General features: G+C 43.6%; 3 protein-coding genes across 8 annotated transcripts; 2 read left to right on the top strand and 1 right to left on the bottom strand.

Annotated features, from left to right (window-relative positions):
* The first annotated feature begins 51 nt into the window (after positions 1–51).
* On the top strand, positions 52–23,033 carry tmod4 (tropomodulin 4 (muscle)). Of its 5 annotated transcripts, XR_015860656.1 has the most exons (16): positions 52–141; positions 1,864–1,994; positions 4,810–4,915; positions 13,690–13,761; positions 14,824–14,903; positions 16,192–16,372; positions 16,861–17,017; positions 17,093–17,212; positions 18,619–18,711; positions 18,786–18,916; positions 18,976–19,083; positions 19,162–19,305; positions 19,365–19,509; positions 19,874–19,947; positions 20,136–22,238; positions 22,884–23,033. XR_015860656.1 is itself a non-coding variant. In XM_088386091.1 (9 exons), the coding sequence occupies exons 1-9, from the start codon at positions 16,271–16,273 to the stop codon at positions 19,894–19,896; spliced, it is 1,023 nt and encodes a 340-aa protein (XP_088242217.1). In that variant the 5' UTR covers positions 16,192–16,270; the 3' UTR covers positions 19,897–20,020. The 5 variants fall into 5 exon arrangements, 1 of the variants encoding a protein (XP_088242217.1); XR_015860657.1 differs by lacking the exons at positions 52–141; positions 14,824–14,903 and having other exon boundaries at positions 1,779–1,994; XR_015860658.1 differs by lacking the exons at positions 52–141; positions 1,864–1,994; positions 4,810–4,915; positions 14,824–14,903 and adding an exon at positions 13,507–13,530.
* scnm1 (sodium channel modifier 1) lies at positions 20,856–23,660 on the bottom strand. 2 transcript variants are annotated; one of them, XM_088386095.1, is made up of 8 exons: positions 22,384–23,660; positions 22,134–22,204; positions 21,963–22,051; positions 21,782–21,876; positions 21,486–21,589; positions 21,324–21,415; positions 21,124–21,244; positions 20,856–21,062 (listed from the first exon to the last, which is right to left on the bottom strand). In XM_088386095.1, the coding sequence occupies exons 1-8, from the start codon at positions 22,432–22,434 to the stop codon at positions 20,954–20,956; spliced, it is 732 nt and encodes a 243-aa protein (XP_088242221.1). In that variant the 5' UTR covers positions 22,435–23,660; the 3' UTR covers positions 20,856–20,953. The 2 variants fall into 2 exon arrangements, with proteins under 2 accessions (XP_088242221.1, XP_088242220.1); XM_088386094.1 differs by having other exon boundaries at positions 21,324–21,418; positions 22,384–23,644.
* lysmd1 (LysM, putative peptidoglycan-binding, domain containing 1) lies at positions 23,043–24,303 on the top strand. Its single transcript, XM_088386100.1, has 3 exons — positions 23,043–23,225; positions 23,358–23,635; positions 23,810–24,303. Exons 1-3 carry the CDS (start codon positions 23,043–23,045, stop codon positions 23,955–23,957), a joined length of 609 nt encoding a protein of 202 aa, XP_088242226.1. The 3' UTR covers positions 23,958–24,303.
* Positions 24,304–24,432: the final 129 nt, after the last annotated feature.

Here is a 24,432-nt window from a genome sequence, read left to right as displayed (position 1 = left end):
AATCAAACTAAAATACATGATTATTTTTCTGTATAGGTGCAATGAGTTGAGTCATCATTGTCATTCCATTGGTTGAAGTTTTTGCTACTTTTCAAGCTGCATTGCGGGCACCAAATGGAAGGATTTCCTAAACTCTATCAGGTACTATCAAATGCATAGAAAATGATTTCCAAAACACCCCGAGTGGTTTTCCGAGAATGTAATCCGCCCCGAGTCAACTGAAAAAAAGAATGGCTGTGTTCTGACATGTGATCCTGCAGTTTCTCATGCAAACCGGTCCGCTGCAGTTTGAACTTTTGGTAATCCGAGCCGTGAGGATCGGCTTCCTGGCCCCCGCCATGAGCATCGGGCGCTCGCTGGCGACAGGCTGCCCCCACCCTCTTCTCTTTTTAAAAAAAAACAAACCTTCGATTCCGGGAAATGGGCCGTGGCATAAGTTTATCTTTAACCCGACCACTCAGCTGCTCTTACTGAGAACTGCCTCAGCTCGGAACTGCGTGAGCCTGAACGCGTCGATAAACACGATAAAAGTCGGCCCTAGCGTGGACGGAAGACTGCGAGAGAAAGAAAAATGACTTATTGTTTACACAACAACTAAATGGACGTTTCACACGTATGCATTCACACAGACTTGTGAAAACGGGTTAAAAAAAAAACAGGAGGATGGATTACAAGCACCCTATTCCGCTTTAGTGCAAAAAAAAAAGTCAAAAATTCCGACGTGTTTCTGCTTGTCACTTCCCTTTTACTGCAGTCATGTTGTTTATTTCACTTGTATGGCACTGAAGGCTCCCATGGAGCATAAACGTAAATTTAGTGACTCTTTAAATAGTCGCGTAGGAAAGTCCAGGATGAAGGCTCTTGTTTCGTCACGTCATGAAGTCATCTTCAATTTTTTTTAGCTTGGGAGGTGGAGTTGAGGACAATGACGTTTCCTAATAGGCTCTTAAAATAGAAGATTGAAAATAATTCCTTACGTCGTAACGATTGGCCTTGAACAAGAATATTAACAGCCACTTTTTGTGATTAAAAAGCCAAACTAGGGTTAAGAAATGAAAAAGTGAGGGCAGGGAAAGAGTTCTGTTGCGTGGTTATGTAATCTTGGAATGTGGATCGGTCCCATGCAAGCTGTTGCCGGGAACACTGTGTTCCGGAAAGGAAGAAAAAACAGCGCCTGACCTCACCATGGGTCACCCGTCTTTGTTTACATCCGCTCCAGAACTGTTTGATTGCCAGGACTTAAGAAGTTTGTAAAGAAAGCCAAGCGTGAGAAAAGAATATGCACAAGCGTTAGAATTCGTTTTTGCTTTGTTCCTGCTTGGCTGGTTGGATGAACATTTGGATGAGAATGCGGAGAGGTGACATCTTTGTTTAATCATCTCCAAAGTGCACAAAGACAGCACTTCCTGCTCTTCCTGTCCTAGGTGGAAGTGTTTGAATAACTTGCACAATGGCGTTTGCTCGTTTTGATATCAATTATAATCCGTATAGTTGAGATACAATGCTTGCTTGTGAAATGGAGTTGGCTGCGAACTAGTCCTTGGTGCACCCCACTTTTCGCTAAAGTCAACCAAGCTAGACAGCGTGATGCTAAATTGTCCGTAGACGCGATTGCTGAATGTTTGTATGTAAACTAATATTGGCTGAGAACCAGTCCAGGGTGCACCCCACTTCTTCTTTCCAAATAATAATAATAATAACATCAATAATAGCTCTGAATGACTTGACTGTGTCACGTTGCTGTTTTTTTTAGGTGGACCACAAGGAAACATTTTGTCACCTACAAGAAATAACTTTTTGGTTTGTCTGTGAGGAAACCATTGCGGGCCAGAGTTTAAATATGTCCAGTTTGTTTTCTAAAAGGGGACAACCTGCCTCTGTTCCGAGTTTGCAAACAACAGCAAAACTGTGTGCTGACTGGTTTCCCGTGGTCCACTCTGCGGGCGCCATTGGGCGGTCGCTGACATCGCTTTGGACCGGATCAACAATAACAAGTAAGCACGTCTTGATAAAGTCATACACGTTTTCTTAATTAACACTGTATGAAGAATGCTGAAACCTAGCTTAGATGTTTCGAACTAATTGCTAATGCTATTTAGCTTAGATGTTTCGAGCTGATTGCTAATGCTATTTAGAAAATTCCAAAACTTTGAGTTAATTGGAGTGTCAATGTACTACGGTTTTTGCTGAATTCTTTTCAGAGAACGCAGCGAGACTTTCTTGATACCAACTTGGCTACTGCTCTTTATTTGCTTTGTCACTTCCTTCTTAAAGGCACTTTGTCTTTGCTTAGTGTGAGAAAGACCGAAGGAGAGGCGCAATATAGACACTTTGGTTTAATTTTGTGCAACTTTGCGGGAAATTTTTTCGGAAACAAGACTCGAGCTCGCCACAGACTCCATGACCTCATGGTGAGGATGTGGCCGTGGTTCATCAGCATCTGAGAAGTAGGTGACCTACTTCCTGTATGGTCACACAGAGGAAGTATATTTCCGTTGCGTCGCATTGACGTGACGGCGGCGGCAGACCCGGACTTTTTTGACCCCAGTTTTCCCAGGTGGTCTCATTTTTGTAGGCCGCCTTTTCGGACATTCGAAGCCTCACTTTATAATGTTTAAATATTCATTCTATTCAAATAGGGCAAAAGTTGTTTTGGAATAATGTCCTCGTTATTTGCATTTTCCATAAAAAAATCTAGATTGATACGCCATTGAAGGTTTTATTGCATCAGTCGTCATCCATCATCATCATCATCCGCCTTAGGAAAAAGCTCAGCATGCGGCGCCACGGCCTCCGTGTGACCGAAACGTTGGAGTCATGCATTTTTCCCTCACATGTTTCTGCGCTTTCAGCTGAGCAGATGATACGTGTTGTTGTGCTTACCATCTGATGACTTGTTGAAGTTCAAGAGATGAGCTCACCCCCGAGAAGTTGATTATAGCGCCCCCTACCTCCCCCGCACTGGGTTTAAAGCTGCGCTCAGCGCTTACTCAGCAACACGTGAACCGAATCGTTGTCCCTCTGCTCCTCATTTAACTCAAAAGAGCAACTCCGGCAGAAGACAAAAAAATGTGTCGTGTTAGCAACACGGAGCACTTTAGAAGCGTTCACGTTCTTGAGAAAATCACGTAACTCCGCTCGAGGAGACTTGTGATCGAGAAGTCTAATTTATTTACAGGGGACATTTTGTTTAGGCCTCAGGTCCTGGACCCATGTGCCGCTGCTTCATCGTGACTAAACACTTTAGCAGTCGAAACAAATTGATTCAAACAATAATAAATACTTAAAAAAAAAAAAAAGAATTCTATGAATCGTTTAAACAGGTACTTTTGCCATCGTACGACTTCTTTAATGTCGGCCGATAACGTGATGGCGCTGCGGGTGTTTAGTCTGTCTCGTGTTGAATTTCTCAAAGCGTTTTTTCCACACGTGTTGACATTTAAAAGCTTCGCCATTGTTTTGTCTCCACGTGAATGTGGGTCACATCTTTCATCCTCCCCTGTGGATGTCGATAACGACCACGGGGATGATGATGATGATGAAGGTGACGATGGGGGGGATTACAGCGCAGACAAAATAAGACGGTGACAAAGACGAGTGGAACTGCGACGCCAAATTGTTGATCCTGCTGTTTTTACTTTGGCGTTTTCCCAGACACAAAGAAAAGGTTACCGAAAACAGCATTTAAGCAGATAATCTGACCAGAAAAAAAAAAAAAAAACTGCCAGATCAGGAGTGTTTTATCGATGCGCTAATCTGCCCTTAAAGTATCTTAATCCTGCTGTATTACGACTTTAATCAAAATTCCTTAAAACCAAAGAGGTTTAGCTCTTTAAAGGTCATAAACAGCTCACACGTCTGTCTACCACTTGTACTCGACAACACTCGGATTAAAGACTTTAATACGTCCACTTTACATACCCACAAGCTAAAGCTAATAAATGCTCCTTTCTGAAAATCGAAACAAAAAAACATTTCCGTCTTCGAAAAGGCAGCACAACAATCATAGGCGGAATGTAGCAAAATCATCCAAGCAAAATTAAATCATCTCATAGTCAGGTGGGTCGGTCCTTTGGCATTTTTATCCCCCTCATCAATTCTAAACCAAGATGGCGGCACCAGCAAGGTCATATCGGATTCATAACGACGCTTGTGTCGCCATCGCAATCAATTCACCGTAACCGAGTCTTTCCATCTCCAACGCAAGCTCTCGGGCAACTAGCTGGAAATCCCGATGTTTGCGACAGAAACTTAATTTGCATCAAAAAGTTTTGGGCTTTCCACATGTGCTGTTTGACCTTCAAGGCTTTGTTGACATTTGGGTATGCTCATATGACCCGCAGCCAACAACTTTCAGTTTTCATGTATTAGGGAAATGAAAACCTTATCGGGACTATAAATCTCAATAATGACATATTTGTGACCTATCTTGGGAACGACTGCGTGGGCGACCAATCCCGTGATATTTATTTCCGAGGGAAATTCATCACAGATCGAATTTAGCTCTCACGTTTTTGACATTTAGCCTGTTTTATCGCGTCTCCCGTCCAGATGACGTCTGTTTGCTTGGACGCCGCCACCAGGTGTTCCATTCGGTGCACCTGCGTCTTGTTTGCTAACCCACACCAGCTGTGATGTCAAGCGACTCCATGACCAGTCAACCCTTTCATTTTTCGTGCAAGTTTGCCAAATGCCGCATGTTTGTTTAGCTAGAAACCTTGGGTACGGCCTGGACTTGGTGCAAGTCAATGTCAGGTCAGGGTATTTATAAATACAAGCATTCGTTCACGCCTGTTTTAATGTTTGCAGCCTATCCCAGTTTTTTGGAGCGAGAAGTCGGTTACACCCAACTTTGGTCTCCAGCCAACCGCAGTGAACTAAGACAACAAAGCAATCCACCTCATTCAGTCCATAGGTGAGTCTAACCCCAAATGACTTTTTGGACGGGAGACGCAGTCAGCTATTTACAGGGCGGATTTCTAGGGTGTATATGTCATCGATAGGTCCTGCTAATTATGATTTTCCATGATAACACATCTTTTGATCCTGTAAAAGTTTCTACCACCGTTATCGGTTAACAGATAAAAAGGGGATCGCTTATCTAAGAGGACAAACTTCACGTTAACGCGACAAGCATAAACCTGCCGGAAGTCACCTACGTGCAAATAAACACATTTAATGATGCAATTCAATTGAATTGTAAATTCTGATTGCAAAACTATTGCTTATTGTGATGGGAGTTAAATCGAGTGCCGAATGACCACTTCTCGGATCAACGCGTATCTCAAGGCGCTATATGGAGTGTATACCGCCATCCAGTGTTATTTACACAATGTCAAAGATGACGACATAGGCAGAATTCCGTCCGTCTTTTGTAGTTTGAACCAGAGTCGCGTGAGAAACCCCCCTGCGTGCCAGAAGCGGCGATAACCATCCGATGAGGAAACAAACCGTCAGTAATGGAAGCCCTGCACTTGAAGCGTCACATTCGGGCAGGGAAAGGTGATCGGCGTGAGACTTTACGAGAAGAGGAACAGGTGAAGGGGGTGGGAGAGACATTGTTTACGCCAACCGTTGCCTTTGCTTCCCCAAGCTGATAAACGTTTGACAACTTCTCGTTTGGTGCCTCGGAATATTAATCACGTGACCGTTGCTACTTTCACGCAAAACAGTTACGTTGCGATTGCCGGTCAATTTGACCATGTGGTCAATCTGATGCTAAGCTACATTAGCACTGCTCATAAGACCCCTGAATTGTAGTCAATTTAGATCCCAACCACTATGAACTTTCCTTATCATGCTAGCATCTGATTTTAGGCATGTATTGATTTGCCTGTGACAGTAAAAATTAATCCTAAAAAAAAAATTAAAATACATAAATAAAACTGGAGCCAGTCGCTGGTTGTGATTGTTTCCACAAACTCAAGCAACCTTTTGTAACCAAAGTGCTGGTGTGGGCATAGCGGGCAATGCGGGAGGCGACGTCTCCCCTGACCCTTGCTGTTGCTACGGCGTGCTCGTTAAATGTGCACGACAAAGTGCTTGAACTCTCTGATCCGTGTCAAGAAAAACAAAAGCTTAGCATCAAGGAATGCTGAGAACCTTTTGAATGGGCCTTCACTACCGTCAACACTTTGAGTGCACACACGGGTTGGCCTGGTCATTTTTCGGCCTTCCACTAACCCTGTACTGTAGAGCAAATTAGAAAATGACGATGTGTATCGAAATCAAAGTGCAATGAGCTCGATACCAATTAGTATCTTCGATATCGATCAAATCGATACCAATTAGTACCTTTGTGGCGGTATCATAAGACAACAAAACAATGTAGTGACTCATATTGTCCAATTTAACAATAGTCAAATGCTTATATTCTTTATCATCTGTAAAAAAACAAAAAGTCTAAAATGACTGCAACTTGCTGAGCCGCATTCAGAAACTTTTTGTCTGCATGGCTCCATTATACTGCCCCTAGTGGCCAAGTCACACAAAGCAGAAGTAGTTGCAATGAGTTGCAGTAATTCTTGGACTATGAACCGCACCAGGATATAAACCACGGGTGTGTTCATGTTTAATTTACATATATAAGCGAATATGCACAAATCGTCCGAAATTATAAAAATCATGATAAATCCGTTGATAAGCTGCAGAATTCAAAGCTTGTGCAAAAAGTAGTCCAGAAAATCCGGTAATCGTGTTGCGCAAGGTGTTTCATTCTTTACATTTTACTGAACAATTGTATTGCTCTTTGTTTAGAAGACTAATAATAGAGTTACATTAGAAAATATTTTGTTTTACTGCGGGGGAGGCGGTCCAACCGGACTGACTCCCAGTGTTGACATTTGCTCGGCCACGCCCCTAAAGGAAACAGACTCCTTTGCATACAGTTGGATTTTTGAACTATTTTCTCCATTCTATGTTATATATTTCATTTAATGCATTGCTGATTTCTGTATTTAAAAAAATAACAAAGATGTTTTGGGCGAGCTGGAACGGCTCACCGACATTCCAAATCATTTCAATGGCGAAAAGATGAGCTAAAACGACGCTTGGTCACAGAACGTTAAGGCAATTTCGGAAGGATTTCATCTTTGCATGTATTTAGTAGCAAAATATGTCAGGAGTGTGCAAACGAGAGCATTTCCTGGCAGAGAAACGTGTATCACGGCAAACAGGAACATCTTGACCCTCAGGCTATGCTGAATGTCAATAAAGCTTTTATGTACCTGCCAGGACATGTGATATCCGTATGTTCCTTTTTTGGTCTTTGAACTCCTCGAGGTTTTTTCCATATTCATGCTTTGATTAGATTTCTTTTTTTCTCCATGTGACATCATTTTTCCTGTATTTAAAAACAACCTTGGCAGGAGAAAAAGAAACCAACAGCCATATTTGTGTGAAAGAAGCATTCTGAAACCTTCTGGCTTTGAGTCATTCTGGAATCCGGAATTTAATTATTCCAGAAACTGCTTTCTGATTCTATTTGACTGGGTGTCGCAAATGCAGCATTGTTGAAATATTTCTGATGCTTCCTCATACTCGGCGCGTATGAGAACGTTGCGCTCGAAATGAAAGTCAAAGAACAAGCCAAGTTTTTGTTTCCTCGTAAAATAATAAATCCACCTCACAGTAGAGGTCAATGTTCACAGATTGAATCTAAAGGTTGGCTTCAGCTCACCGTAATACAACCCTAAACTTTTTATGGATGCTTTTGAAGGTCAAAATTGTTCCTGAACAGAGCAGTTCAGGGTCATGTGACTCCCAAAGTAAACTGGAATAGCTCCTGCTTGCTTTTGCCACGTACAAAGTTCAAAGTTTACATCCGGTTGTTTTGTTCTTCCTCAGCTGACTCACATTCGGGCTGACCAGTGTGTCATGTGACAACTTGTCATGTGACTCAGTTTCCTGTCCACCATGACTTTTAGATGACTGGAGTTGATTAAAAGGCAGATAAAAGGTGATGACTGAAAGAAAGATGACAAACTAAATGATGCTGGTCATGCGAACTTTGACTCCCCTTCCCACGCAGGCACACGCCTACGTACAGGGAGTGGAACAAAGTTGGCTGGAAGTTTGCTTTGAGTGCTACGAAAATAGTTTTAGCAAGTTCATTTCTCCCTAACCTAGCATCCATTTGTTCATTTTTAGCTTATTTTCATTTAGGAATGTTGGTTTATCGTCTTTATAGCACTGTGGGAGTCATTTCTTCTTTTAGCATTGTGGGAAACAACGTTTGCTAGCTTGGTTATTTTATCTTGTCAGCTTCTGCTTTTCGCGACTTGTTTGTTCCAATTGCTTAGCAACACTTGTGAATGAATGAAAGAAAAACTTCCTTGTTTATTTGTTTGTTTCATTTTGAATCGTGTGTCGGATGCTAAAGAAGTCGTTTTTAGGTTCCCATCAGGGAAGGTCACGTGACACACGCTGCATGCTGGTACTCGCCATGCACTGATGTCAATTTTAGTCCGACAGGTATTGTGATGCCAGTTGTGAGAAATTTTTTCTCACGCCTTGTTCACATTTCGGAAATTTCCCACCCACTCCTTTTTGATTTCACTCGTCACCGTTTTTGTTATAGTCTTTAATCATCAAACGTATTTGACTCGAACATGTCGATACATCATCGGCTGCCGATTGATGCGTTGTTTGTGTGGAACACGTCGTAACATTGAGCACCGCTCCAGTCAATAAATATTTCCTGACATTAATTTGAAGATTGTTTGAAAGCGGACCAACACTTAGGTGCTCATTCACGCGTTGAAACAGAAAAAGCAGAAGTCGTGGCAGCGTAGCATGTCCATGCTTAGCGGCGCGCGTCAACTTTCGAGAGCGTTTTCGAGAGCCGAGGAAAGTACCCGAGACTCCAAACTCTGTTGACCTTGACGGGCCTGAAACCAGCCTTAAAAAGAGCCTTTTTCGAGTTTAGCATGCTACGATAAAAATTGTAATCGTGCAATTGACGACATTGATTCCACAACATGAATGACAACATAACTAAATCGGCAATTAACTAATTTTATTTAGGTATAGTCAATATTAACCCAACGGTCATTGTCTTTGTGTCACTTGCATCCATAGCATAGCATAGCATAGCATAGCATAGCATAGCATAGCATAGCATAGCATAGCATAGCATAGCATAGCATAGCATAGCATAGCATGAACGAATCAATGCTAGTCCAGTCTAGTTAAATTGTGCAGTACGCTCGTACCTCGTCGCATCTCCATGCTAACCAGACAAATTTGGATGGTCGCGGATGATTGATAGCAATCATTTTTTACTGGTGTCCAAGCAAAACACAGCAATGGCTCATATCAGCACACACACACACAAACATGTCAATCAGTAACGTTAGCACAAACACGTTATGCTGACTCAGTGCTTCAACTTGTCTCATTTGGTCGTTAGCCGAGTACTGAGCAATTGTGATATCAGTTGACATTAAAGCACTAAAATATTTCCACTTAAATCATATTCCACAATTACATTATTAATTAAAATAGCGTCTTTAGACAAGTGAGCTGCATAGAACATCTTGTTTTTTTTTTACTTGTTGCAGAAACTGCCTTTACTGACTGCCCAAATATATTTGACACAATTTTTTTTTTTTATGCATTGTTTGACTTGGCTGGAACAAAAATGTTTCGGTTTCATGTGATGAAAGAAATCCGTGGGCTCACTCCCAGTGTGCGTGTGTGTAAGTATGCGAATGCGTGGGCGGCCATGGAATTGCTTTTGTCCGTACACATGTTTGTATCTGTCGTGTGTGTGTGTGTGTGTGTTATGCTCTACTTTTTTGACATGTAAATGCATGGAGCATTATGGCTTAGCTTCCATTGTGCTTTCGCTCTAACACCAGCGAATACGCCTACGGCTGGGGATTTTTGCTCGACTTAGAGTGAAATAGAAAGCCTTTTTTTTTCCCCAGTCGTGTCATTTTTGTCTGTGAAGAGGCGTTGTGATTACCGCTGGGGATTTTTGGTGGACTTCTAGTGAAATAGAAAGTCTTTATTTACATGTGGCTTTTCCTTGCATCATTAGAGCAAGCAAGAGTGCTGTTGTGTTTTTGTATCGCTTTGTTACAGACACAAAAAGATGCAGCAATTATGAACATAAAATCAATTTATAACATCTTGAATATAGGGCAAGTGCACAGATGGGGGGGCACTTTATTGAATTAAAAAAAAAAAAAAGACTCCGCAACAAGGCACGTGCTCATTGTTTTGCAGCTAAATATAGACTCCCGTCTGCAGATGCACCGCACAACTTTCCGATGTGCCTAATTGAGACTTCAAAGTCTTAATTATTTTTTTTTTTTTCTCTTATCTTGGCTACTATCCAGAATGATATCAATGAGCTCACGTTCTGTTTTTTGAAGGCCAGGCACCTTTATCCAGGGAACTCAAGGTGCTTCACAGAAGCCAAAAACAGAAAAGCATTTTGAAACATAACAAAGAGAACAAAAGTAGCTTACAGAAGAAAATTAATCTGAAGTGATTTGAATTACATGCGGCGTAACAGCTAAATGCTGCTTCACCATTTTTGTTACGTTAGCGCTATCAGAGCTCTATACGTAGCCGCCATTCGTCTATTGTTAGCATTTGGCTAAAACGATTAGCTAAAACCAAGCTAAGTGTGCTTTTGCGTGCCCGCCATTTTACAACAATGAAAAAAAACTGCGGCTATCAGTGTTTGATTGTAAGCAATATAAATAAAACTAGTCTGAAAAAAACAACAACTTAAGTACAGTAAGAAAGATGTTGTACTTGGTGACGTACTAGCATCAAACATCTGGCGGCGAGAGCACGCCTGGACTTGTTGGCCCTTATGTAAGAGTGCAGACGGCAACCCAGCAGACATGAGCGCACCCCAAGAGTCACGCGGTGATGAAGTGTTTCGGCCTGCACACATGCATGTAAACATTTAATACACACCCTCGCGCTTGTTATTTTGAATAAGGCCGGTTGCTAGGCAAAAGTCACAAGGAGCTATTCTCTTTCCCGTGTCTCACTTTTCTCCCTGATTTCATCACGTTGTCACTTTTTGAACTGGACGTGCTTTGTGCACATCTTCTGGTTCTTCTTCCTCATTTTGTTTCTTTAATTCTGACACTGTTGTGGTCATCCTTAGGCTTGACAAGTAACATCGAGTTAGCTAGCTAGCTAGCTATATTTCAGTTTGATGAATCGTTCAGTCCTTGTTTGAATGCTCGTTTGTCTATCAACTTGACTTGTTGCCCTTGGTATTCCAGGGCGTTATAGCACCCCATTGCGCTTCTCTGTTTCATCGAGTGATCAAAAAAAAATAAAAAATCGGGAGGGGAGGCGGCGTGCTGACCGTGCACTTCCTGTTTTGACACTTTCACATTCGTTGTTTTCAGTAGAGCTCGCTTTCCAAACTTTATCAGAAGTGCCTCCGCATGACCTCAAACTACATTAGGTGCCCCCCCCTTTCCCGCAAAGCCCCCCCCCCGCAATGCCCTCGGCCGGGCGGTGTGTGTGGCATGTGCTTTGGCCTGCTGGATTCTATTCAAGGAGGGAGAACAAGGCCCCCCAGTGTGCTCTGTTTTCCACATTCCTGCAGCCTGACATCAACCGGCTGCAGGAAAGACTCGGCCTCGCTCTTTTGCACGGGGGGGCCCGAAGGGGCGCCGTGAATGCGGGGGTGGGCGGCCACAGTCTGGCGGGCCGCCCCGACGGGCCCGCGATGGCAACAATGCAATCAAAGGGACGCTTTACGTGCCACATGTTGTTTGCCGCTTCGGGTTCGAGGCCCCGCCGTCGTTAAGATGGATTAAACGTGCCCCCCCCCCCTCCTCACTGTCGCCACATATGGAAATTGAGGTCATATGCTCATTGTAAATATTTATGCTACTCAATGCGAAACACAAGCCACACGCACGATTAAGTTCCAGAATGCATTGCGCATTGATTGGTCAACTGATTCACTTGGTAAATAGATTTACATTCTGTAATATTTCCTGTATTTATTAGCATTTCTTTTCATTTCGTGATGTTTTTCGACGTATTTCCGTTTCTTCCGACTGTAGGCATCGTGACAAAGATTTGTGCAGTTAATGTCAGGCCACGTATCGACAAACCAGCTCTCAGACTTGACTTCTTCTCTGTTTGGTTCTGTTTTTACTCTGATGGATTTGCTTTGGAATTCTTTCCCCATGCGCTCATGTGGTCTGTGGGTGTGTGGGTGGGATGGGGGAGGAGACATCAAAGTGGAGGGGAAATGGGATCCCCCCTCCCCACCCGGGTGGGACAAAGCGGACCTCGGCGTTGAGAGACAAAGAGAACGTGATGGCGCTCACGAGGAGGCCGGCTGGGCTGCCTGCGTCCATTCACATTTTTAGCCATTCATGTTTTTAACAAGACGTTCGAGACGGACGCTTTTTCTTTGTCGTCTCATCTGCTTCTTTCTTTCCCCCCCGATGCCCCTATCTGGAATCCTGGTTCATGTTCATGATGGGTTATCAACATGTCCTTGAATGACGAATAATTGGGCTGTAAGCTGAAAAACATATTTTCACTTTCATTCCAAGCGGAAGGGAGAAATGAATCTGTGAAGTATTGCGGCTGTAAGCTGAAAAACAAATTGTCGCTTTCATTCTAAGCAGAAGGGAGAAACGAATCTGTGAAGTATTGCGGGAGTCCTGTTGAGCATCCCTAAAATACACACTTCCCAAAATTGATCCATTTTCCAGCATGTTGGCGAGATAAATGTGGAGAATATTAAACTCGGGTAACTACGCGTTTCGCCGTTTGTGTTCCTACTTGCCATGGTAACATCGACAAACGTCCATTGTGAGACTTCTGAGTAAGACTTCACACACCTGTGGATGGCATCATTTTCGTGACAAACCAGCTTACCTGCTCTGGTGTCCAACCGCAACCTTTCTTTGATTTTTTTTAATTGCCGCCTTGCAGGACACAATATGGCATGTGCATACGTATAGCCTCTATTATGCTCTCACACTAATTAATACATGTGTATACACAAACACACTCTCGCACATATACAAACAAATCTCTTTGTCCCCAAAAGACACACAAAGGGAAAAAGCAGCATTACTGTACAAAGACTTTTGTGTCCTGCCCTAAAATATAGCTCGTCTAGGGTGACTCCTAGCGGTGGGATGTATATTGCGTTTTTGTGTGCGGCCACGTGTGTTTTGGTCACCTCTGAGGAGGTTAAAAGAGGTTAAGAGAACCTTAAATACTTGGTGGAGTTATTTTGGGTTGTAAGGTGCTGTTTTGTGTTTTGTTGAATTGTGATATTTTGTGTTGCTGTAGGCTGTGTTTTGTGTTGCGCTACATTCTTTGTGTTGCACCACATGCTTTGTGTTGTGCAGCGTTCTGGAATGTTGAAAGAAATGATTCCAGAATAGCAAAAGCACGAAATTAGGACAACTGCTTGTGCAAGTAATCTGATTACATTTCGTGTCCGGATTTGCCTAAATTGATTTTTGTCGTCACATTTGACGGCTTTGGCAGAGGTCATCGATCGCTGTGACATTTCAGGTGAGTCACCTTCTGGTTTGTACGGGTTGTTCTTGGCTGTTGCTAGCAAACATGAAGCAATTAAAGTCATTTGCAATGAATGGCATTTTGTGCAATCGTGTCATCATGTACCAAACGATCACAATGTTCTTTTTTTTTTTCTCTCTCTCTCTCTCATAGGCTGTTGTATCATCAACATGAAAGTCTCAACGGGGACACCGCATCATTTTGAAGCATGTAAGAAGACACAAGGTAGGTGGCAAAGTGCAAAAATGTCTGCCAAAATACTCAATGTTACACAAATCCAACAAAAAAAAGTGACAAGGAGTGTAGCAGAAAAAGTGTACAATGGAAAATCATTTTTGCACTGAATTGAACTGAATCCAATCCCTCCACTTTAGAATATTAAGAGATACATATCAGTTGTCAACATACAGTAGAAGTTTCAAAACATCACAGTAACCATAACACTAAGATCATAAGGAGGATGAAAAGAACAAAAGGTTCGGGTAGGGCACAAAATATGTCAATTGTGTGTGTTTGTTATTGTAGGTAAGGATGCGCACAATGTTTGGTATGTTTTGTGGTGACAAAACGTTTGTTGTTGTTTCGATACACAAGAACACAATTATGTGAAAGGATGAAGGAGGCAAAAAGTCAATGCAGGGCACACCCAAAAAGAACCTCAAAAAACTTTCGTATGAGACAATAGCAAAAAAAGACAAAGAGGAATAATGTTCACGTAAGAAAGTTGTGTGAATGCAAATCTTGGGCGTGGTCATAAAAATGTGGGTCACCAAATAAGACAAGGAAGTCTTGAGAATGTCAGAAATGGGAGTTAGTGTTGTCAGTAAGAATGTGCACAATGTTGCCAGGTGTGTAGCCGTAAGAATTGGGGCATGACGGGGGAAGGACGTCTGGTAATGGGGAAACACAAAAAACACAAAGCGTGAGAATGTCAGCGTGGGACACACCAAAAAAAAAAAGTGGTTAGTGTTACTGTCAGTCGGAAAAGTTCAGTCATTGTGGGACACAAAAAAAAAAAAGTGAGACATTTAAAAATGGCAAACTTAGAATCCCCGAGAATATCAATATGGGACACAAAAACGACATCAAAATGTGAGAATGTCGCACACAAAAAAGTCATTAAACGTGAGATAATCTCGATGTGGGACCGTCTTTTGTACCGACTCGTTTTGGCCGCTAGGTGTCAGTGTTTCTTCTCAGGTGAACTGCACTTTTCATGTTGCTGTCTATCCTGAAAGTTCTGTCGCTCTTCTCTCTCCCAAAAATACAATGCTGACGTCACGAGAGGTGGGGTATCTCGGATGGTAAGGGGTCCTGGACTGGGTGTAGTTTGTGTCTCAGTGGAGGCTTGGACGCTGTGACTTGAGGTAGGTGAAGTCCATGTTGAGTTTTATCTCAGTGTTGCTTGTGCAGAATTTGAGACAGGAAAAATTGGGAAACATAAATCAAATGCACGGATTAACATGATGATTTTGAAAGTAAAACATGAAGAAGGATTATAGGGGTTGCAGATCAAGATAATCAGATGTTGAATGTTTTTGGCAGAGTAACAAGAAGATGTTAGAAGTTAAAGATGAAGGTCTTTCCAACTAGATGAAGGCTTTTATTTATTTTATTTGATATGTTTGCTTTATATGTCAAAGTTGATTTTGATGGAGATTTTGACGTATTTTGGAGGTTGAACATGTAGGTTGTTGGACCATGAAGGAATTTGTAAGTAGATGGGAGGGTCTTAGAAGTTAGAGAAGGTTCGGAAGTGGAAAATAGAGTACCATTTTAAAGATGAAGGCATTTGGAAATAATCATTTTTCAAATTCAAACATCTTTGGAGCTTGAAAATATTTGGAGGATGGCTTGTTGAATTATTTGGAAGGTGGACGGAAAATTTTTGTTTAGTTCTCTTGGCTGTGTAACACTTTGTGTGCGGTCCGTGAATGTGTGTGTGTGTGTGTGTGTGCAAGGTAAGGCGCTGAGGCTTGACGCGGCTGCAAGTAGCTGACTTGTCAAGCTAAAATTAAGCCCAGCGTGATTTGGAATTTTACACTTGGGCGCTAAGACCTGCACCAACAGGAACAAGACAAAAAAAAATAATCCAAGAGTGTTCTTTCGATTAGCTTTGGTAACTTTTTTTTTCCAAGAAACTACATATCGATATCGTTTGAAGCGTGGCTGCAAAGCGTCACCTCCGGTTTTCAGGCCTAAGCAATCGATGCGGCAATCGTCTGATCTCAGGCAAACATGATTGACTGACATTGGATGATGCGATTGCTTTGGCCTGGCTCACCGATGGGCCCAGAAGTGATTATTTGCATTAAAGAGGCTGAGTGGATGACAAATGAGGCTCCGCGGATGATAAATGAGGCTGCGTAGCCTCCCTGCTATTCTTAGCGGCTACGAGCTGCGCTAAAGGTTTAGAGTTACTCGCGCCTCATTCGATTTCCCGCTTCCGTCATCACTTGGCCACGCTCCTGTGCTTTGTGACGTCATGTGATGTGTTAAGTGGCTTTTCTGTGATATTTTGGTTTTCATTTTCTCCTACTGAGTCCCGATGCCACTAGGAAATAAAAAAAGACCGATACTGGGTTGATACCGGTCCCCGGTGTCAGTACGCCCCCATTTTGAATTTTGTTTGTGTACTGTTCCTTTGTCCCATAGAACCCCGCCATCACGGTTCACCCATCCAAGAGCGAGTGCATGTGAGTGTGCGCCTTCCCCCCCTCCCCAAGAGTCAGTCATGTCGGACCCCAGGGACATCGACGAGGACGCCATCCTCAAGGGCCTAAGTCCCGAAGAGCTCGACCAGCTGGATTATGAACTGCAGGAGATGGACCCCGAGGTACATGATTGGAGTCGCATGACTTGAGTGGAAAATAAATGTCCCCCTTGAGAGTTTGAATCATGACACCGAGTTGTTCTCTAAATCGAATCAGTGAATTGGAACTTTTGTGTAAGCTAGCTAGCTAACTGTGTGGTAATAATGGAAATGGGCCAAGTCATCAAAACTGCACCAGATAATTATTGATGCCAAAACTGCTTAAGTAAAAAAATAATAACTGCTTAAGTGAGCTAAATTAAGCTAGGCTACATTAGCTTAACAGTTTAGCTAACTGATAACTAAGCTAGCTGTCATGTCCATTTATGCCTTTAATAGAGAAAACCATCAAGGAATAGATTCTGATTTTGGACCATTAAAACAACTGCTTGACTTTAAATCTAGGTCTTGCTCAAAAGTTGAAGATTAAGACTCAAGACCTACTTATGATTTGGGCATATGTGACCGTCTTGCCCCATAAACATGACCTCCCCTGTCCATCGTACTCTCAGAATGCCTTGCTGCCAGCTGGTATGCGGCAGCGTGACCAGACAAAGAAAAACCCCACCGGACCGTATGACCGTGACGCTCTCATGCAGCACCTGGAGAAGGTGGCCATGGAGCACCCAGACCGGGAGGAGCTGGTGCCTTTCACTGGGGAGAAGAAAGGTGCCTGACACTTTACACTTTCTGGAGTCTGTTTTATAGGCCAGGCACCCAATAACGACTTTGCTGTCCTTGTAGGAAAAGCTTTTGTGGCCAAAAAGGCAGCCGAGATTCCAGCGCACGAGCAGGTCATCTTGGAACCCGAGCTGGAGGAAGCTCTCAAGAACGCCACCGACGCCGAAATGTGCGACATTGCGGGTGAGACCACGTCTTGTTTGTCTATATGTGTCCCCACGTCGGGTGTCAACTAACGCAACCCCAAACTATCCGTGGATGTAATTGATGGAAGGAAGAACAAGCTTCCTGCTGTGCCGCCATGCTGGTTTTTTTTTTTTGTTAACCCCCAGCATGCCAGCACATCGACCGAACTGACCCACATATAAGTAACGCCGGGACGTCCCATCAGCCACGACAGATATGCGACGGGATCCGATTCCCCGAAGTCAGCAGCTCAAAAATAAAACGCGTCGGGGTGGAGCGGCTTCTGCGGGAGCAAGATAGGATATCTTTGTAAAACACACGGCCGTTGACAGAAAAAGACCAAGACGGCCCCGTGGCGCATCAATTTGATATTTAAGCCCATTAATTGTTTAAACACATGTTCGGGAATGATGAGCCAGGCCTCGGGGTTCAACTAAGAACTAGCATTAGCATAGCCTTGGGTTTGGTGCTTCTGTTTAAAGCTGGAAAAGTTAAGGACTAATTATTTGATTCGAAAGGTTCTGCACAGAAAAACAGACAGACCCACAGAGCCTGGCTGCCAGGGGGCTTGAATCTGGACCGGGTCCAGATGAGGATTAAAGCTCGGTTAGCTTCCGTCAGCCTTTTGTTGAGCTTTTTGGCCGGTGTGTCGGCAGGGGATGAAAAGCTAGCCTAAAAAACAGCAAGTGCAGATCAGCAATGTAATTATCTCTTTTATTTACAATATTAGCATCAGTCGCCGCTCCCCTGCTAGGCTAGCTCGATCCGTAAAGCTAGTAGGGTTACTGTCAGGGCCATAGCGGGTGTTTATGGCTAAGCAGGCAGCTGTCTCACTGGCCTGCCTTTTCCCGATGGGGTCACAAGGGGTGGGGAGAATTGGGGGGGGCGCAGCAGTTGGTGTGCGACACACTTTGATGGGAGGCAGATTACAACATGATGATAAAATGTGCTGCCCCCTGCTGGTAACAACAGGATTCAGGTGGAAACTGCTAATCTTACCTACATTCTAATCTAAATCATCAAAAAAAAAAAGACAAAAAAGATAAGTGGGCACAGAACGGACCCCTGAGGGCCTGCATAGAATGGAAAGACGAAGACTGTTCCTGACCAGAGTTCAAATGTCTGAAGGAGAATTCCTCCGTCAACTTGTGAAGGGCCTGGCCGAGGTCAAGAAACACCAAAATAGAACGTTTGGGATGATCTGCGCTAAATTTAAAGTTCTTTCTTGGCGTCCAAGTCTTGCTTACGTGCAATTTAATATCAGACTGAACTCTTCAGAAGTTAGCTCAGGGCAGCAAACGATTTGCTTCTTTCACATTGTTGTGATGATACGCAAATATTTCCAGCGTCCACTTTTTGGTCTTCCACCTGGATGGCAATTGAATGTTTTGTCACCCTTGCAGCCATCTTGGGAATGTACACGCTGATGAGCAACAAGCAGTACTACGACGCTCTGGGCAAAACCGGAATCATCGCCAACACCGAAGGCATCAACAGTGCGTAGCCGTAGCAGGAGGTGAGCTCACCTTCCGTGCTGGAGATCATTCATCTCTCCTATGTGGACTTTCAGGCGTGGTGAAAGAAGACCCCTTCAAGATCTTCCCCGACGAGCCGCCCAACCCCACCAACGTGGAGGAGACCCTGGAGAGGATCCACAATAACGACAGCAGCCTGACCCAAGTCAACTTTAATAACATCAAGGTGAGGTGGCAAGGTTTCTGGATTTGGCACCTTTTTGAACATTCCATGGACCGTTTCAGGACATTCCCATACCGACACTGAAGGAGATCTTCGAGGCCATGAAGGGAAACTCTCACGTGGAGGTTCTGAGCATCGCCGCCACTCGTAGCAACGACCCCGTGGCCTACGTGAGTCTGGTGAAATCGTCAGGAACACCAACGAATATGATGTCATGTTAGCTGAGGTGGCCTATTTGCGTGTGTCAGGCATGTGCGGAGATGCTGCAGGAGAACACCAGCTTGCAGAGTCTTAACATCGAGTCCAATTTCATCACCTCCGACGGCATGAAGGCCGTCATTAAGGCTATGGCCAGTAACGCCACACTGGTGGAGCTCAAGATCGACAACCAGGTTGGACGCACATACACACACAAACATACACACACGACTCCAATTTCATTCCATTTCAGCGACAGAAACTCGGCGACTCGGTTGAGATGGAGATCGCCGCCATGCTGGAGAAAAACTCCAGCATCCTCAAGTTCGGCTACCATTTCACGCAGCAGGGCCCGCGCGCCCGCGCCGCCATGGCCATCACGCGAAACAACGACATGCGTAAGAAAACCAAAATATCTTTTCTTTCCATCTCGAAACAAAAATGCGACAGGCCTTGTTCAAGTTTACTCTCAATTGTTCGTGGCTATTTTTTGCATTGAATAGCACAAACTAAGAATATTTTTTAATTTATGTAGTATGATTTTTAATTAAAAAAAATACTCATCTTGATACGAATGACCTAAAATTCAATGTAAAGAAAAAACAGTGTGCATTGATATAAGTCAATGGGCATTGTGCTGTTCCTTCCTGTGTGCGCACTTTGGCCACTAGGGAGCAGTATAATACAATAAAACCAACATGCAGGCTTCAAATTTATTGACAAACCAGAATTTGACACATCTTTGTTTGCTTGTTTGTTTAGTTCGGCAGCAGAGGCTGAGATGAAGGGTAGAAGAAGTCGTCCCTTGTCACGCAGAGCATCTTTTTTTAGGACAGGTGACATGATTCATCATCTCATTTGGAAGGGGAGGAGCGTCTGTAAATACTTTCAATAAAATATTTATTCAAATCCTCTTTGTAAACATTTGTACATCTTTCATTGGATGAAGAAAAAGGACAAAATTTCAAGTAGAGCTGGGGAAAAAAATGTGATTTTTGTAAATAAACTCAGATTTTCTTTTTAGGTCCTATCGCCCATCCCTAATTCCATGATTTCCTCACCTCTGGCACGTGGTCTGCTGACAACATGCTAAGGTTTCATTTTAATCACGCAAATCTCCTTTAAGTCACTTGTGATCCTCGCACTTCCCACAAGCACCTGAGCTATTTTTATCCCGCCCGGGCCGCAAAGTGAAACGGATCCGGACGGCCGGGCTTGGGTTACGGCGTTCCACGTAGAAGAGGAGCTCGTTTGCGCCCTCAGCGCTTTATGGCTACTAACAGCTGCTAACCTCTCAGGATTTCCACAACATTCCCTTCTCTTCCTCGCCTGTCATGTTTTTCATCTTCTCTTTAAAGTGATGGCAGCTGACTTCCATTGCTGACCGCAAAATTTCTTTGGTGATTGAATCATTTCAGGGTGTACTCACATTTATTTCTAAACCGCAGTTTTGAATTTGTCAAGTGTGTTTTTTCCCCAACAGGTAGGTGCAAGCTTGCAAAAAGAAACAACTGTTGAAAACGGCTGCCTCAGAAGGTCCCCGACCGGACGTGTGGTGCTTTCAACACATTAGCGGCATTGAGAAATGTCCCAGCCTTAGCTCTTCTGACCCTCGCGTGCTTCTCTAAGTCAACGCCACTTTGCTGAGCGCGATGCTAACTGGTGGAATCACGACCCAAATTAGCACCCGAGTAGCTCCGTCCACTTCAGGTTTACACTTAAGCTGAGCGGGGATCAGGAGGGGTACATTTGATACACTCGAGACCTGCGGCCATTTTTTATTTTTTGATGTGTCGTGTCACATCGGAGCCAAGTCACATCTAGTCCAGGAAGTCGTAGTTGTTAAAGAGAAGGCACGGTTGCGAGCGAGGGAGGCTCGTCCTCATCGGAATCAAACTCGACACCTTCGTCTTTAACCCATCGGCCGCACCGATCTTGCAGCCAGCCGTCGCTACGGGAAAGATAATCCATTTAGGGCATGTACCGTATGTGACATGATGGAGGCGGTGTACCTTTTTAGTTTGACGTAATGCTCCAATTCGAGTCTCCTCTGGGCCGACATGGGCTCAGATGTTGGAGTGGCGGACGGAGGATGACCTCCTGTGGTGCTTGATGATTGAGACGGCTCACTGCCTGTGAAAATGCACAACTATTGATGGATGAGAGTAAAGTCTTACATTTTAAGATCATCAAAAAACAGAATTAATATTACCTGACATGCTAAGAACATCAGCTGACTCTGCAGCTCCACAAGGTGGCGCCACATGTTCAAGTTGGCTGCTTGCTGGTCTTTTTTCCGTTTTGCTGCTATAAAAAAAAAGTTTAATTTCTTGGGGGTTTTTGTGAGACGCTGTGAAAGATGACTTTGCCATGCCTGGTTCTCCGATGGCAGCTGTTGTATGGGGTTGTCTTCAGCAAAGCGTGATGGGTCAGCTTCCTTGTTTGTGCAAGTAAAGGAGCTTCTGAACTGGGACCTTCCTGAGAAATACAACAAAAGCTCATCTGAGTTCAATTTAATAACAATGTCGATGAAAATGTCCAAACAGATTAATCACATGACACAGATTTGGGCTGTGCATTCCCTACTGCTGAAATATTAGAACGTTTTTTTTTCCTTATCTCAACTATCACAGCAAAGGCTACTGGGAAATGTAGTTTTGTGTTGCCCACCTGCGGCTGGTCCTCAGCTCTGATGAGGTTTTCTTGTTTCCTTTTTGTGATTTCATGCTTAAGCCGCGCTTTCTTCCCATAGAATGCCTTTAAACCTAAACATATATACAAAAGTGTCAATATTTTCACATGAATCAAAGTTTTGTTTGCTAGTTACCATGTAAAAGAACATTTTGTTCACCTTCAAGATGCCTTTTCCCTTTTCTGTGGACTGTCAGCATGTCGACGGTGTCAAACACAGGGCGATAGTGGCACACAAGACAAGTGTACCTAAAAACAAAAATATTCAGGTGATCACGTGATCAAAGATGGCTATCAGGTAGTCGCGGTGTGGTCCGTGTTTACATGTTACCTTCCATTGCTCAGAAGTGCTGCTTCGTCTTCTGGTATAAAATTTGACAGGAGGTCTGCGACGCGACGTTTCTGCAATCAAACACAGCAAAAGTGTCAACAAATTGTGAGTCATGTAGAGTTATATTATTTGTATGCGTGTGTTATGCTGTTATGCGAAGTGATGCTAGCAATTAGCTTACTTTGCACACAGCAATGTGTACGCATCGATTGATAGATAATAGCACACATGATATAACATTAATACTTACTTTGAGGATATTAAGCTGACTCTTGTCGTTACCTTCCCGTTTAAAAGACATGTTTGTACAGCAGTGTCATCATTTGATGTTAAAGTAGTAGCTTAGTAACACAGCGGTCTAGCCTACGAGAACTGTGGCGTTCAGGGTGAATGGTAAATTTAAGTTTTGAAGTCAAGTGGACGTCTTCCGAATTAAGTAGAAATAGCCACAACTGTTGAGCGAATATACCGTTTTGTGTTTGAAAATTGTGAACTATATTGTAACGCGAAAATGGGTCCATTCAGATCAAATGTTAACGTGTGTCCTTGAAGGCATCATGCGCAAAGCATTATGGGAGGTGTCACTTTTACAAGGCAGGCTAGGCAAGGCAGCCATGGCAACATATGGCAGAAGAACTTTGTCTTCTTTTGCTAGATGTTTCTGCCCCTTTTGTCTCATTTTAATTTGCTTCTCTTTTAATGCGCCTCTCCTTTACCCCTCGATATAATGTTGACTCGACTTTTTTGTAGGTGACGTCACGAAAGTTACCTCGGTCGGCATTGTGGAGCGCCGATTAAGCAGTTTATTTGTTAAGTATAAAACCAAATAGAACAAACAGCCATGTTTGCTGCGCTACGATTCGACGAAAGTTGACTCGAGCCGAGTGATTACTTCCTTTCCTCGCCGTCATGTCCGCGGGGAAGGAGCCTGCGGACGCCGGTGGGAACGGCCTGTTGCGAGTCGGTCGGAGCAGCAAGTCTTACGGCAGCCTGGTCCGGTCCAATGTGTCTCCGGTCCGACAAAGACCCATCGAACATTGCATCCAGCCCGGCGAAACACTTCAAGGCCTCGCCCTCAAATATGGAGTCACTGTAAGTACTATCCATCTCATGGAATGATTTGAAATTAGTGCAAAAAATGCATTTGCAAAATTTCAATCTGGTTAAATTTTTTTATCAAATAGTTGATCAATGTGTATTCCAACAGCTGTGGTTTTCTTTCAGACCGAGCAAATCAAACGAGTCAACCGTCTGTATACCAACGACTCCATCTTCCAAAGGAAGTCCTTGTCCATTCCTGTGCCGTCACACTCGGAGGCTCACCAAGAGGAGGATGACCAAGGTGAACGTTTGAACCATGAGCTGTTCCGGGCTGATAAGAGCCCGACGGCGAGCCCCTCCGGCAAAGAGTTGACGGCGACGGATTTCTTAAGCCGATTGGACGGCATTATCAGCGAGTCCAAGCGGGCGGCCGCCAGGAGATGGCAGGATGCGGAGAAGAGGTCAAAATACATTTCTGTCCTTCTGTCCGTGTATCGAACTACAGTATCTACTGCAGATGTTTGCTGCCACTTTTTTTTTTCTTTTAAACCAGTCCAAGTATTCACTATTACTCACCGATACCAAACGATGAAAGGGTTTAATTGATTGCTTTTTCTTTCTCTCTCCTTTGTCAGGCTGGCCGATCTCGAGGCACTTTGCTCCAGCAGGATGAACGAGCGTTCGGCGCCGCCGCCGCCGTCGTCGGCCGCCGCCGTGCCGCTCACCGCCACCAAGCTGACAATGAAATTGCGGGAGCGAGAGGACGACATCTTTGAGCTGTGAAGCTGCAACGCTAACATAGTCTGACACTGAACCTGGGTATGCTTTGAAATATATTTTTAACACTATTAGATCCATATGTAGTATGCAACTCTATGGGACATGTCACATGGAGGCAAGTCACATGGTGGCGGTCACATGATGGCGATCACGAGAGCGTGCGTGCATGTAACAATAGGCGATAGTGTTGTCCGCTTATTAACTTATTCACCAAAAACTGAAGCTTTTTGATACAGGGCACATGAGTATGACTAATTCATGTAAACATGTTGAGATGGAGGGAGGAGTGTGATCATTCTGTCTATGTAGCTTTTGTAAAGTTTAATAAACAGTTGAAGTATAAAAAGTACTCCGTCCGTGAGTAGTAGTAGTTTGTTTGTGAGTCCATCTAGTTGAATAACATTAAAATAAATTCATCTGCTCTGAGATCTGATCATATAAATGACCTACACATCATGTAAATCATTAAATAGACACC

The sequence above is a fragment of the Syngnathus floridae genome, chromosome 10 (assembly GCF_059516105.1).
Source record: "Syngnathus floridae isolate MCC-2025c chromosome 10, RoL_Sflo_1.0, whole genome shotgun sequence".
Taxonomy (NCBI): domain Eukaryota; kingdom Metazoa; phylum Chordata; class Actinopteri; order Syngnathiformes; family Syngnathidae; genus Syngnathus; species Syngnathus floridae.
Note: the sequence above shows the minus strand (reverse complement) of the source record. Positions and strands in the feature narration are given on the sequence as shown.